Here is a 15,000-nt window from a genome sequence, read left to right as displayed (position 1 = left end):
GAAAAATACATATTTAGGGGAAACTAACTGCAAACGTTGCATTGCATTTTAAAATAAGGAAGGAACATAAAAAAAAAATAGTGCCTAACTATTTTTCTCGCCATCCGTGAGAGCCGCATCATATTTCATTATTGATTATGAACAATAATATTTTTTTTGCATTACTCTATAAATCTTCTTTGATATTCATAACTCAAAAAGGATTGCATGCGCATCGTTTACATTATGATATTTGTTTAAGCAGCACAACTGCATTTGTTGAGCTGAGATAATGTTGTTCTGACAAAATCACTGATTATACTGTCATCAATGTTCAATACACACGAAACTCTCTTAATAAAATTATTATATCCGATGATTATTGAGTGATTTACAGTCGAATTCAAATAAACTGCATTTGACGTGTGCCACTCGTATTTTATGTCCAGGATAAACGGGATAAACACACGTTTAACGAATGTTAAAAGCCGCGTGATGCAGGAATGCAGAAGAATGTATTTAGAGAAATAGACTCGGAGACTGAACTGAAGGCGCAGGGTCTCCACAGAATAATTGTCATAAATGTGAGAAGGCTTTCGAGCTCAGAGTGTTTTGCTGAAGGACCGAATCCACCTGCGCCGGAGCATTCAGTCTGCATTCTCACTCAGATTCGACCAGAACCGCGCAGAGTAAAACTTTCCAATAATAAACAACACATGATTATTTAGTGCAAAATATAGTTTAAATAACGAAAGCAAAAAAAAAATAAATAAAAAAAAAGTGTTGTTATTTTTGTAACTTCTTTTTATTTTCATGTCAAATAATTATTAAATGGCTATTCATATTTGTTTTATGGCATTCGGTTTAAACCGATATGCATCTTGGTGTTGCAAATAAAGACAGCTGATCAAGTGAAGAAGAAAAAAAAGTTTGTGAGGAATCCTGAAAGATATGTGGATGGACCCCCACTGTTGGCCAAAGGGAGTCCAGGGGCCTGCGCTCGTATCAGCGTGTGCATGGCACAGAGAAACCAGCCCTGATGATTAATGTTCTGCTCACCATCTCTCCCTCCACAGACCCCCCTCCCATAAACATTCTGTCCTGATAAAAGCATTCAGCACAGGAACTTTACAATAACGACACACTGTTATAGAGCTGCACGGCTACAGCATCTGCTGTGCTTCTAGAGGCTGATGATGGCAAGGACTCCAGCAACAAGCAGATGAAGTCAATTAGACGTGTGCCACAGCCTGAACTACCAAGGGTCACCAAAACTAAATGAAAACCTCCCACACTGACCCGATGCATATTCACTAATGCAATTTATAAAACCTCATTTTACTTCAGCACTCAGAAACTTTACAACGAAGGCTGAAATTTGTCACAAAGGGTTACAAAGCCATTGCAAAAAACACAGTTTACACAAGTAGCAAACATTAACATAACATTGCTTTTACACATTCACACATGCGCTAAAAAACAAGCACAAACACACACTTTAACAGCGATAACAGCTGCACACACACACACAGTGAGGGAGAGGGACAGCATGCACTCACCTGCTGGGACATTCTGAAGAGGAGGTTGCTGTCAGTGCTCTGCTGTGTCCATGTCCCCATGAAGCCCGGCTCGGCGCTGGCTGGTCTGCTGCTGAACTGCATGGAGCTTTCTCCTCCTCCTCCCCCTGCACCGCTGCTGCTGGCTCTGGCTGTGGACTCGCGTGCCCTCTCTCGATCTCCTTCTCTCCACACCACACCGCCGCTCACATCCAGCTCCGTCTCCTCAGACTGCCGGCAGAGAACAGGGGGAAGGGGGTGGAAAAGTACGTGAAGGTGGAGGTTCAAAGAGAGGCAAAGGGTGACTGCTCTGTTCTTTTTTCTCTTCTGTCCTATTCTAGCTCTCTTTTTTCTTTCTTTCTTTTCGTTCTCTCTGTCTCATTCCTATCTTCTCTTGAGAGAGGGGGGGGAGTGGAGGGTCTTGCCTGCCAGTAGCAGGAGGAGTGTGTTGAGTTAATTCAGGAGCAGGGCTGCACAATGCATATTTCCTCTGGGGCATGTGGTGTTAGAGGGCAGGATGAGCCGAGAGTCGGAGGTAAGGAGGGAGGAAGAGAGGGATGGGGGTGTGAAGTGAAGGAGGGAGAGAAAAAAAGGGGATGGCAGAAAAATGGAGGAGGAGATGGTGAAGGAGAGGAGTAGCTTTTTTGTCCTCACCCCCCCAAACACACACACTTTTTTGTTCTTTTTTTTTTTTTCAAATGTCAGTCAGGCAGTGTATGAGCTGTCCTCCAAACACTCACGGACACATACACAAACATACATTCCAAACAGAAATCAATCGTCAGACAAACTTAGTCACCCGCAACTTACCCTTTGAACCCTTTGCACACCTCGACATGCACATAAAAAAAACAAACACACCACCTATATTCCGCACTAAAAACACACTTGCGTGACCATGCGCCACATCTTCTAATCAAAAGCGGCTATCTAGCACTGTGACAGTTCTTTCAAAAAGTTTAATTCGACTTTCAAACTATTTTTCCAAAAGCAGAAGACAAATGAACCCTCCTTTCTCCCCAAAAGGTGCCCTCTCTCACCAGCGTGTCCAGCGTGGTTTTCCTCCCAGCTGTGAGCAGATCAGGTGTAGGAGTGTGTCAGCTCCAAAGCAGCCCCTCCTCTCTCTCTCTCGCTCTCTTTCTCTTTCTTCAGGCCCCTTCTCGCCCTCAGAGATGCCTGTCCTCTGTCTTCAGACTAACGCCAGTGTGTGTGTAGCCGTGAGTACATGTGTGTTGTTGTGAGGTAGAGCGTGCGTGTGTGTGTGTGTGTGTGTGTCGGGCCGCAGCGCGTCTGAGTTAACTGCTCCTCTCTTCTTGCTGGCACTCAATGACATAGCTCTCTCTCTCCTCCACTGATCTGCTTCCCCACTGAGAGAGAGAGAGAGAGAGAGAGAGAGAGCAGGAGGGGAAAGGGTTGTCCCTGTCTTATTACCAGCTCTCCATGCCTGATGCTTCTCCACTCCAGACCTCAGTGGGATTGAGCCACTCTCTAATACATGCACTCACAGAGAGAGAGAGAGAACCGGGCCATCCACACAACTATTCCAAGCAAATAATGCATTTGTCAATACAATTGGTCAAGCTCCAACTTCTATAATAACCTCAATGCTAAACGAAAAGATGTTTCGGAGCGTTCCAATTGTGCTTTGTTTTATTTTTCTTTATTTCATTGTTACTCTTGACAGGCAGTAAACATGCAGAAAATGTTTTAAATAACTAACTTAAATAAATGAAATAATTCTAGTGCATTGCTTATGCATTGTCTTCATGTCAACTTTCAGAGCGTGTGGAATTAAAGCCGAATGAGTCATTAAGCCAGGTATTTTAAGGTGGACACACAACCATTTGATTTTAATACAAACTCTGATTCCTTTGTCTGTTTTTTTCTCCCCTTATATTAAACAGCTCTAGCTAATGGTTCTATGTAATCAGTCCACGCCCCCCCACTCCCACTCCCCCTGCGAATGCGCGCGCACACACACACACACACACACACACACACACACACACCGTCTTGTGGAGTAGTGCAGCAGAGCACATAATCATACAGACTCTCTCCCACACACACACACACATCAGTCCACGCCCCCCCCCAGCTTCCCTTGTGTACACACACACACACACTGTCTTGTGGAGTAGTGCGGCAGAGCACATAATCATACATACTCTCTCCCACTCACAAACACACACACATGGGGAAACCTCGAGTGGATGCTTTCAGATTTTAATTAAGAAAAAAATGAGGAAGAGGCTCCATTTTTGCCAAATTGGTCCCCGCAGCAGACAGTCTCACAAAGGTGGGGAAGAGAAAGAAAGCCCTAACATATGCACTTACAGTAAGTGGCAGCATCTCTGCCTCATTGTACATGCCAAAACATTTTACATGAGAAATGTGTTGTGTAATGAAGCTATTTTTTGTTATCATTGCGTATTTTTCCTCTCGTACTTTTTCCCGCCAGCACTTCCCCTCACGTCAGCTGTTAAAATGATAGTCTTTTACAATGCGAGTGTGTCTGAAGATGTCACCGTGATCTCCCTTCTATGAGACAGAAAGAAAGGGAATTAACTTTTCTCCCTTTCGCTACATTAAATGGCTTCTCGTATGTAGAAAGCCACTTGAAATTTTGTGGCAATTTGAAGGAGACAGCTGTTACTGTCTGTTAAAAGCCTCTGTACTGCACTAATGACAGCTCTGGCTAACCTTTACCGGAGTAATCTGCACAGCATTTTGTCTGATCAAATCTAGTGTCTTCTTCTTCTTCTTTTTAGATTGAATGAAAAAAGGCACGAGAAGCGGTGGCAGCCGCGATGAGAACTTAATATGCTGTTTTGTTTCTTTCCCTCACCTCCTCTCTCTCTCTCTCTCTCTCTCTCTCGAGTGCCCTCCGCAGTAACCAAAGACGTGAAGACCGCACATCTTTACAAGCAAATGGACACTAATGAGAGAGACGCTTCGAGCCCATTGTCACACATTTGTCCCTTCCATTTCATCTGTCCTCACAGAATATTTCTTGTTCAGTTCTAAATTGCAATGTTGTTTCATGTGTAGTAACCATGACTTTAAAAAATAACATTAAAAAAAAATATATATCTTAAATGCTTCCATCAATAACTCCAATTCCAATGAAATTGGTTCTTTATTTAGTCTCATCTCCCATGTCAATTTCTCTTCTCCTCTTCAGTTCCCTGTCTCTCTGGAACGTGCCGGTCTCTTGATTTTTCAAGTGCTACCGAGTGTTTCGAGTCAAGCTGGCAGCTCAGCTTCTGACCTCCCCATTAATAGTGGTTATTTGTGAGAGGTCTGAGAGGACTCTTTTTGCTTGCCGTCTCCATCCCTTTCTCTCGGTTTGTCCGGTCCTCGTTCTCTCTCTCGGGTGTTGAGCGTGAGCTCAGATCCTGTCAGTGGCAGCAGCAGTCAGGGAAAGCAGAGAGCCACAGTAATGGACTCCTTTATTAAAACTATTATTCTGCAAGACTTCAAATTCCCCCCAGACTAGGGCCATGTCGAAGCTGATATAATTAACTAGAGGCTCAGCTACGGATCAATTACCAGACAAGCAAGTGATAGCCAAATCAATGAAAGATCATCAGCCACATTATCTGTGTTGCAACTCATTAGAGTAAAAGAGAAGAGAGCATGCTGGGAGTCCTGGGGCTGTGGCACTGCGGCAGCACACAGGCCATTGACTTTCTCTTAGTGACCCGTGTCTGTTTTAGTGCTGGGGTCTGTGACATTTTTGCAGACGTCTTAAAAGCTGTCTTTTTTTTTTGTTCTCAAGGTACCTCTGTATGGCTTTTAAGAAACTAAGAAGTGGTGGAAAGCGGATGTAATGTCTGTTTGCAAATGACTTGGCATTGATAATAAACTTTGCCTGCGCTGAGGGAAAGCTGGTAAACAACCGAGAGAGGGAAGAAAATCGTTATGTGACAAGTGAATGGCAAAGCCAAGGCATATTAATTATTCATGAGGTGACATGATGATTTTTGTTCCTGTAGAGGATGGTGCTGGCAACATCAAGGTCATGGGTTTGATACCCTGGGAATGCAAGCATTGTCAAATAACGTAAACGTAAATGTAATGATTTTTATTATACTATATTTTATTTGCTGTCTTTTATTATTATTTCAAATGTAAGACTTAATTTTAATGAAACAGATTTTATTTCTTTCTGAAATTCTGTTTTTAGGTGTGCAATGTAAAAAAATATAATTTAATTCAAATTTATATGGCCCTATTAAACATCTATTTGATGTATAGTACAGATTCCAATTTTGTATTTTAGTTTTTTCTGACAAAACATAGTCTCTCATTCTGTATTGTGTTTCAGTTTTTGACCTATTTTGGTAAAGATGGAAAGAATTTTTTTTTTTTTAATTAAAACATCAGCATAAAAACATAAATGAAAGGTAGGTAGATGAAGATGACAATAGTCTGTTCACAGTGATTCTAATCTCTCCTCACCTAACGCTGAGATAAGCTTTTCTCTATGCTCTGGAAAGTCTTTGCATTTCTCTTAAAATTAGGGGTCTCCTTTAAAAAAAAAAAACTTTCATAATGACATTTTCTCATCTCATTTTTAATTTTAAAATGTTAACTCAATTACAACTCATTTAAGGTGCTGTGGCAAACCTGTTAAATAATGTCTGCAATAGAGAAAAGAGCTTATGTAGTGACTTTGCTGTCTTACACAAACATACTGTAGACACAAGCGAACGAATGAGTGGGATATTAGTGTGCTCTTCATGTGACTTGAAGACAACGTGTCGATCAGATGGCAGCCGGATAGAACTGTCACTGTTCTGTTCTGCTCTGTTCTGCTGGAAGACGCAAAGGGCCAAAAAGACATCATATGACACCATGCATAAACAACCTTTCACTTGTCTAGAGAACGAGAGAGAAAGTGGTGGTCCCCTGAACTCAAGAGCCACACATGATCTAAATGCCACTGATAGTGCAATCATTCAGTATTCCATTGTGACCAGCCAGAGCAAAGGACTGAGAAAGAACGAGAATCAAGACATTCTCATCTTGGCCTACTTAAATATGCATTTTAGCACCACAACTTTTCTCTTTCGGTTCACTCATAGGACATGTGACAAAAACTTAAACCTGCCTCACTTCTACTCATGGTTGATGGAGACTGCAGATTCAGATTCATTCCCACCATCACACAATTAGCAGCATTACTGGTGCTCTCTTTGTCTCACATCTCCTCTGGGACTGAGGTGAAAAACAACGCTTGAACTCCATCAGTGTTGAAAAAGGTTTTTTGTGTCCACTCTTTTTGTCACTTTTTTTCCTCAGTTTCTTGCCCCATGACCTCCTCTCGCACAGCCTCTCCAGACTCAACCAACTTACAGCCCATCATTTAGTTTGGAAACCTGCCCATAGCTTTCTACACAGCAGAATTTATGAATATGTTCAAGAAATGACTGCTGATCCCCAATGTCACATCTTAGAGAACTGAGCTTAGACCAGAAGTCATTCAGAATACATTTGTTTTTATACAAAAATTCCAGCCTTCATAAAAAAGGACTGCCTTAATTAATAAGTGGCCTTTTGAGTTTCATTCTTTTGGTAATTTAATGTAGCATGTTTAGTTTTATCTAATTTATCATGCCTTTGGATTTTGTATGTATAGAGAGACTAAAAAGCATATTGTACTTTATAATATATTTTCCTCAATTTTTGACGAGTTACAAACCAAGGAGGTGTGTGATTTTTGCATTGCTCTGTTGGTAATCTTCATAACACCACGTGTGTCTTCTTGACAACATGCACACCTGTTCAATATCAGCTGATTGTGTTGATAAACTGCCTCAGCTATTTATTTAGTTCATTGCACTGCCAGTAAATTGCAGCTTTATAAGTCCAATATCTCATTATTGGGTAACTGGGTGATCCAACTTTTTTTCCTCAAAGGCAGGTTTTTTTTTAACTAATAAAATACAGGCTGAATTTGGAAATAGTTCTGTCATGAACTGCACGGTGACACAAAGGTAGAGGATCCAAATGCAGTAGTTTATTGAAGGGGTAATCCACAAACATAATCCTAAAGCAGGCAAAGGTCATACACAAATAGGCAATCCAAAACAACGACAGAGAAAGGGGCTGAGGCAAACAGAGTAATCCTGAAAACAGGCAGAATAACAAGACCAGGAACCAAGATATGGGAGAACCGGGATAGCCTACTATGGCTGCAACAAACGATTATTAACAAACAATAATCAGTTCTCAAAACAACAACAACAACAACAAAACCCTATCTAAAAGAAACTAAGTAACTAACTAATAATACTAACTAACTAACTAATAAATAAATAACTAAATACAATCAGGTTAACTCAAAACAATGTTAGTACAGGGGAACTAGTAGCTTTGATATGTGCAAAAAGGAGAAATCAAAGCATTAAACACAGTGTCAGACACAAACTCATGTCCAAAACAGCATGTGTGTAAAAAAAAGTGCTAAATGCCATGTATTTGAATTTAAACTGCATAAAGTGCCCCACCCACAACCATAATCATGCATTAGACGTCAGACAGGGCGTTCCTCAAGGTTCTGTCTTGGGGCCACTGCTGTTTTCCACAGACATGCTACTACTATGGGAAATGTAAAAGATTACAAGAAACGTTTTTGTTTTCTTTAGCATATTTTTTTATTTCAAAGAGAATTATTTAATTCTCTTTAATCTATTTTAATTATCCTAAACAAAGCCTTAGTTCTAGTACATTGACAGGCCTTGTACCATTACCAAAAATATAATTATTTATTTCTTCCTTCATTTTTTTCTTATCTTTTTTTTTTTTTTTTAAGTTGTCTTGCTCAAAATACCATGATAAGACATCCAACTAGGAGCCTGCACTCTTGCACTACTGGAGCCTTTATTATCCATTATCTATTTTGCTTTTTTATTAATTGCTAATTACTCTCCCCCAGGACTTCTCCTCGTTTCCTCTTGAGGAACATACCGCAGTGAGCCACATACTCATAATCCCACCAAACCTGAAGCTGAAATGAACAGAATTGTCAGGTTTAAATATCTGTGTCATAAACAGTCTGCGTTCTTGTATCATGTCTATATGTACAGTATATTAATGACTTATTAATGATTTGTTGAGAAATAGTAATTTTTTTGATATAGAGATTTACTATGATTATTTAATATACATTGGTAAATAAACATCCACAGCGGCTCACAAATACTCCATAATTTCCATTCATTACCTGTACTGTATATTCACAGCATAGTGCTTAAAACTTTGAAAAGGAGGCAGCCAGAAACAGAGAGAGATAGTGACACAAATTGTGAAGCTTTCCTATTCTGCATATAAGAATCAGTGGTGCGTGTCCCCGGAGCGCCTGATGAGGTTTACTCACTCACACGCCTGTCATCAATTACTCCTCTTTGACACATGGACCAGTCCACTTCACGCTGCACACAAGGGGGATCCTGCACTGAGAATGGTGTAGTCCGCACAGACAATTGGAAAGGATTTTTTTTTTTTTTTTAAATCGAAGCCTAACTCAAATTAAATGACATGCTGTGGCTATCGTGCCATCCTGTCTATAGCACATCCAACATCATTCTGCCTATGCTTTTGATAATGTTGCAATGTAATGACCTCATGAGGGAAGATCCAGAAAGCTGTTTGCCATCTGATTCCACTGCCCGAGCTCCGAGAGGAAGCAAAAACATGTGTGTCCTATTAGCCAGGGGACATTTATTGATAGCGCAAGCTGTCGTAGAACATGAATGTTAACAATCAGGAAACAAGGGCCTGCATGCAGTACAGTACTGATGAGTGGAAGTCTGCAATGAATCACATCTGAAAATGAGGCAGAGGTGCTATGCTTTCCTGAGACAGAAAGAAAGATTTGATTATTTAGTATTTCCATAATTCCAATAAGGTGAACTTAATCTTTAAAATACACAATAACTGATGTGCCAAAGTACCTCTTGATGGCTTTTGTAGTTTACTACCTTGTAAAACATTGTTTCAAAATGATTTTTTTTGCGTGCACACACACACACACACTTTTTGGCTTGTCTGTACCTTCCCTCCCTCTGTTTGTGTTCTTATTCCCTCTTCTTCCAGAGACGGGACTGTAGAGCCGCAGCAGAGACCACAGTCCCTTTCACCCAGAGACACGACTGAATAATTCAGCCACTCTTTACTCTTCTCCTGCCTGCCACCCATTAAAACTGTTAGCCTCTTGAATGCACCCGCCACCCTGTTTTTTCATCCCGCAGTGCCATAAGACCTTCTCGCTTTGCTCTGGCCTTTTAAAACGCTGTGATGAGTGTGTATGTGTGTTGAGTAGCCGCTTGAGTGGCTCTCTGTCATGGCAGTAAATAAATAAATAAGCAGGTGTGTATAAATGTGTAAATAGGGCCGGCCACAGAGCTGACAACTGAGAGAGAGCCACCATGCTGCATCATGACAAGACGAGAGAGGAGTGTATCTCTGGGGTCCTGTCCACTCCATGTCTTTCACTCCTCTCTTTCTCGCTCTCTTTCTCAGGCGTGCCGTGACCAGACTCGCTCTCACTTACAGAACCTGGAGATTTTGATTAGGCTCAGTCCAGGGCTGGTCACACCACGGCGTTCTGGTGTTAATTCAGAGGGCGCCCCAGAAAGGGTGATGAGCTATTTTACCAGCACTTTCTGCCAGTGTTTCTGCCTCTTGAGAAAACCCTGTGCCCTCTTGCTCTTTATTTTCTTGTTTTCTGTTTTCCTCCATTGATCGAGGTCATCTTTCTTTTTGCTTTAGATAATGTTTTAGTCACTTTGCATTTATTCAATCCGCCTCTTTGTTTATGCAAGTATGTACACTGTAAAATACACACACACACAATTTCACTTTTCACGCAATGTGATGCTTGCTGTTTCTTTGTAATTATTTGGGAAATTTACTAGATATCTGAGTCAAAGTAAATTCTACACCCGTTTTCACTGTATGAGGATCTTTTGTTTGTACACTTGTGCATTGAGCAAAGTAACAAGCAGGGGGAAAATAATTTTTAAGTGCATATATGCACTCATATATATACAAACTCAATAAAATAAATGATGCAGATTTTTTGCTTCACTTAAATAACACAAGAACTGCATTGGATTAACTTTGGTTTTATCACAACTTCAAACCAATTTTAATCTGTTTGAGATGCTAAAGTATAGCATTGCAGTAACTGGATTTCCACTTCCCATCATGTTTTGGATGTAACTGGACAATGAGAGCAAATGTTAAAATAAACTGTTATTTTATGTTTTTTCAATAAATTAGAAAAGTGGGAGACTTGTTCATATTTAACGTTTTATTATGGTATCTATTTGGTGTCTGTTAGAAGCATTTCTGTTATGTTGGTGTTTTCAGTGAAGTGTAGAGCATGTGCTTTAACAAAAGCAAACAGCTATTATGAGAATACCATGGATGCACCCACTGTTTTAGCAATATTTAAATATGATGACATTTATAAACAAAATACCAATTTCTGTAGGAGTTAAGTCGACATTCAAAATTCATTTTGACAAACTAGGTTTTTTCTTTTCAAAAATGACAAATTGAATATTGATTTTTATTTTTTCCTTATGTCCAATTTCAAACGGGAAAATCTACAATTATCTCTAAAATCTATTACATAAATTGCCCAACCCACAATCATAATCATACTTTAGACTTCATGGAGTACATCAAGGTTCTGTCTTAGGGTCACGACTGTTTCCAACAGATTTGATACCTCTTTGGAAAGTATTGACAAAAATGGTATTTCTTGTGTAGATGGCCACCACTATACACTATCTGCTTGTCCAGAGGAACTGAAAGGAACATTTTTAATAACATAAAGAAAGCTGTGAAGCCGACATTTAAAATTCCTCTTGACAATCTTTTTTTTTTTCTTGTTTAAATTGAGAGTTATATGAATGGATTTGAATTAGATTGTTTTAAAAAAATATATATATATATATATTTGCTTACGTTAAAATTTAAATTAAGACATTACTTCTAGAGCTGCCTTCACCTCAGATCCAGTATCAGGAACCTGTGGTATTACAGTGGTACACCACGGGATCAGCACAGCCTCTCTAGTTCAGGACCTCCTGCCCACACCAGCGCAAGTACTGTGTGAATGCAAATGTCTATTCAAGTCTTATTAAGACATGTCTTATTCATATCTTCGCTGCATGTTTCAATTTATTAAAAGTGTAATGATTGTGTCTAAGGCCATCCATTCTAAAACTCATTGACTGTAATTGATTAAAGATAGACATACTGCAGAAATACCAGCTACACTTCCGCTCTTCTCTCTCTTTCTCTCTCTCTCTCTCTCTCCTTTGGGAAGACACTTCTCCTTTTTCCAGTTCTGGCCAATTTGGATGGGTCCCAGCCAGAGACAGATTACACAAAATAGCATATCAAACACAATCAATCTTCAACCCCTGGAAGCCATCACACTCACTATGAATAATTACTGTTGTGCGTTGCCAGAGCCAAAATGTTGCCACCACTGTTTTTAGTCCAGACTGCCATTAACTTTGAGGATAGTATCGAGATGTATTTTTCAAAAAAAAGTTTCAAAACCTTTTCCGCATGCTTTCCCTCTCTCACTCGTGAGTTTTGTTTCCTCTCTCTTGGTCTGTCTCTCAGTTTGGACATGTAAAAAGAGCAGGAGAGAGGACAGTGCCTTCTTCCAGCTATTAACGTCTCTCTCTGCAGGTTTCCACCTCATTCGGACAGCAAGACTGCACACGTCATCATTAACCCCAAGTGCTGTTATTTGTGCTTCAGCCAACACATTTTCTGCCTACTAGAATGTGTGGCAATGCAGCCAGAGCCTTTTAGCCTCCAGACTGCACTGTCAAACACTCCAAAGGAAGAGTGTAGCATTGTGTCTGGACCGCATGGTAAAAGAGAAGGGAATGGAGGGAAGAAAAGAGTCAAGAAGAGACAGAGAAATCTTTAGACGAGCGAGCAGCACATTGGAGTGGGTTGCTGTGGAAATGATGAGGATCCAGGAGCGGATGGCTGTCTTATCTTCTGGCAGCTGACTGATGAGCACCTAGAGTCAGAGTAGTTTTCGTGAGTGTTTCAGAGTGTTTTTGCCCAGTAGTTATACGTTTCAGCGCTGCTGAATAAGTATCGCAGGGAACTATTAGAGAATTAGTTTACTGGTACCACCCAGGCAACATCATAAGATCTTTCATGACTGTGTCCATTCTCAGTTCAGTTCCATTTCACAATGCATTTCATTTTTTCGTTCATTTACACCCAGGCAACCGTATCTTACGTTCACACAGCAGCAGAATACGGTTGTCAGTCCTGTATTTGAGTCCTTAATACGGTTACGTTCACACGCAGTACAGTTATTTACCGGCGTGACAACCGCATTCTGTAACCGAACTCACACCCGTAAATGTTCAGGACTCACAACCGCATTCTCGGAAAACCCGCGCTGTGTGAACGGAACAGGACTGGACAACTAGTTGTCCGTCACGTCATACAGTGCGAGAGAGAGCCGCTCTGCTGCACAAACGCGTGTTTACCGTGTGCTGCGTGTTTTCATGTCTGGTTTCAGTAACCATCTTCTCGTGTCAGAAAGTGATAAGCCTTTCGGTTTTATGGACGTCGCCATCTTTGATATTACTTTGGTCACTGTCGCTATGGTAACTGGTAAGGAATACGGCTTGACTCCCGTTGCACGTTCATACAGACAGTAATCGAGACGCTACTGTAAACTGCTGTGTGAACGGGACATTTCCAGACTAAATGCGGTTGTCAATCCCAAAAACTGACAGTGTGAACGTAGTCAAATACTTAATTTGGACTTTATAAATAATTAACTGAATAGACATTCATTTGAAAAATGTAATTTATATTATGATTATTATTATTATGATGATGGATTATTATTATTATTTAACAAACTGATTTTTTTTTTCTATTGTGCATATGTGAGTTAGTGTTATGATAACTCTATCTTATTTGGAATATAATAGAAATGTATAGAGTGACAATTTCCCCCCAGTCTATATTCTTTCAGCCCTCAAGTCAACTCTCATGTTAGAGTAATTGTATTGAAGAATTAACAAAGGTTGTATTTATTCCACATCCTTGAAATACAAGAGAATAACTTGTCAAAAATGTATCGATTTTAATGTATAAAACTAAATGCAGCTTATGACAAACAAGGCTTGCAATTAAATTCAAGAGAGCTCAAATAAATTAAACAAATGTATTTATTTAAAATCAATCAGTAAATTATTGCATATTTGAACCTCACTGCTTTGAAACACTGGAAAGATATCAGTTACATGATTGGAGGTTATACTAACGGTTCTACAAATATTCAAATGAGGCAAAATGTAAAACAAGCACTTCTAAGTTCTCGTGTATTAAATATACACAGAAAAAGCAATAAATAATTATTTTGTGTCTCTCAAAGAAGCAATCAGATGGTATAGACAGCCTGTAACACAGAATATTAATGGGCTTTAAAAAAAATACACAATGCCTGTTGCTTAACTATATGTCTATTAGTGTGGAGTCATGAAAGTTTTCCTGATTGAAAGCAGAGAGTCTGCATTGGAGCTATGCTGTACACTGCAGACCTGACAGCTCACACACATGCACCCACAGCCCATAGGATGTGTTTTACTCCATTCTAGACTAGACGTGTTTCGTCCTGAAGCTTGCTGCATCACTATGCTGTAAAAGTCTGCAGCTGCATTAGATTTGCTCACATTCCACTCCAGCTATAGGTTTGATCAACAGCGTCACCTGTTTTGATAAATTAGAAAAGGTTTGCAGCAGCATTAATGTATTATGTGTAAGACCACAATGGTTTTAAATATAATCATGAATACTTTGGTTCAAATGTACAGTAAATGTGGGTAACATGTACACTAGATAGAAGAGGCTGTCATTACAAATATTTACGAATATTTTATTGACTGACCCTTTTCTCCTACAAAGAGATAAAAAGTGTGCATTAAAGATGCATGAAAGTTTTCGGCTCATATTCCTGCATCCACTGCACTAAAGCTGCTTCCTTCAACAAGGAACTCCGTCGGCTTGTTGTAGCTATACTCAAATATTCAACTTTTCTCCACAAAAAGAAAAGCATTTCTATGTAACGTTACAAATTATGCTTACCGTGAATGGCGGGAGAACAGAAAAACCTACTAAACTGAGATTCAGATATGACATGAATGAGAGTGTGATGCCGTTTTGCATTTTATTTCTTCTCAAGAGAATTCAAGCCAGTCCTGCTCACATTTTCTCTACATGTGAATTACATTTTTTTTTCTTTAGCAAAAAATAAATAATGTAAATGTAAAAAAATAAAAAATAAATAACTGCTAGAGACCAAGTATGGTTCTAACACAGAATTGTAACACGGTCAGTTTCAGTTTGTGCATCAGGCAGGTTTTATTATTATTATTATTATTATTATTATTATTAT

At 39.6% G+C, this 15,000-nt stretch overlaps 1 protein-coding gene across 3 annotated transcripts in view; it reads right to left on the bottom strand.

The window, feature by feature from the left end:
- Nucleotides 1-15,000, bottom strand: part of bnc2 (basonuclin zinc finger protein 2) — a 146,005-nt gene that overhangs the window by 84,184 nt on the left and 46,821 nt on the right. For 2 of the 3 annotated variants that reach the window (XM_016575174.1, XM_016575173.1), the window contains exon 2: nt 1,539-1,766. In XM_016575174.1, coding sequence (XP_016430660.1) covers nt 1,539-1,766 — 228 coding nt within the window. Of the gene's footprint in view, nt 1-1,538; nt 1,767-2,575; nt 3,140-15,000 lie in introns of those variants that run through there. The other variant, XM_016575175.1, reaches the window with a different exon arrangement.

Source organism: Sinocyclocheilus rhinocerous, unplaced genomic scaffold, assembly GCF_001515625.1.
Source record: "Sinocyclocheilus rhinocerous isolate Xijiao unplaced genomic scaffold, SAMN03320098_v1.1 scaffold323, whole genome shotgun sequence".
In the NCBI taxonomy this organism is placed as follows: domain Eukaryota; kingdom Metazoa; phylum Chordata; class Actinopteri; order Cypriniformes; family Cyprinidae; genus Sinocyclocheilus; species Sinocyclocheilus rhinocerous.
This window is presented reverse-complemented; position numbering and strand designations above follow the sequence as displayed.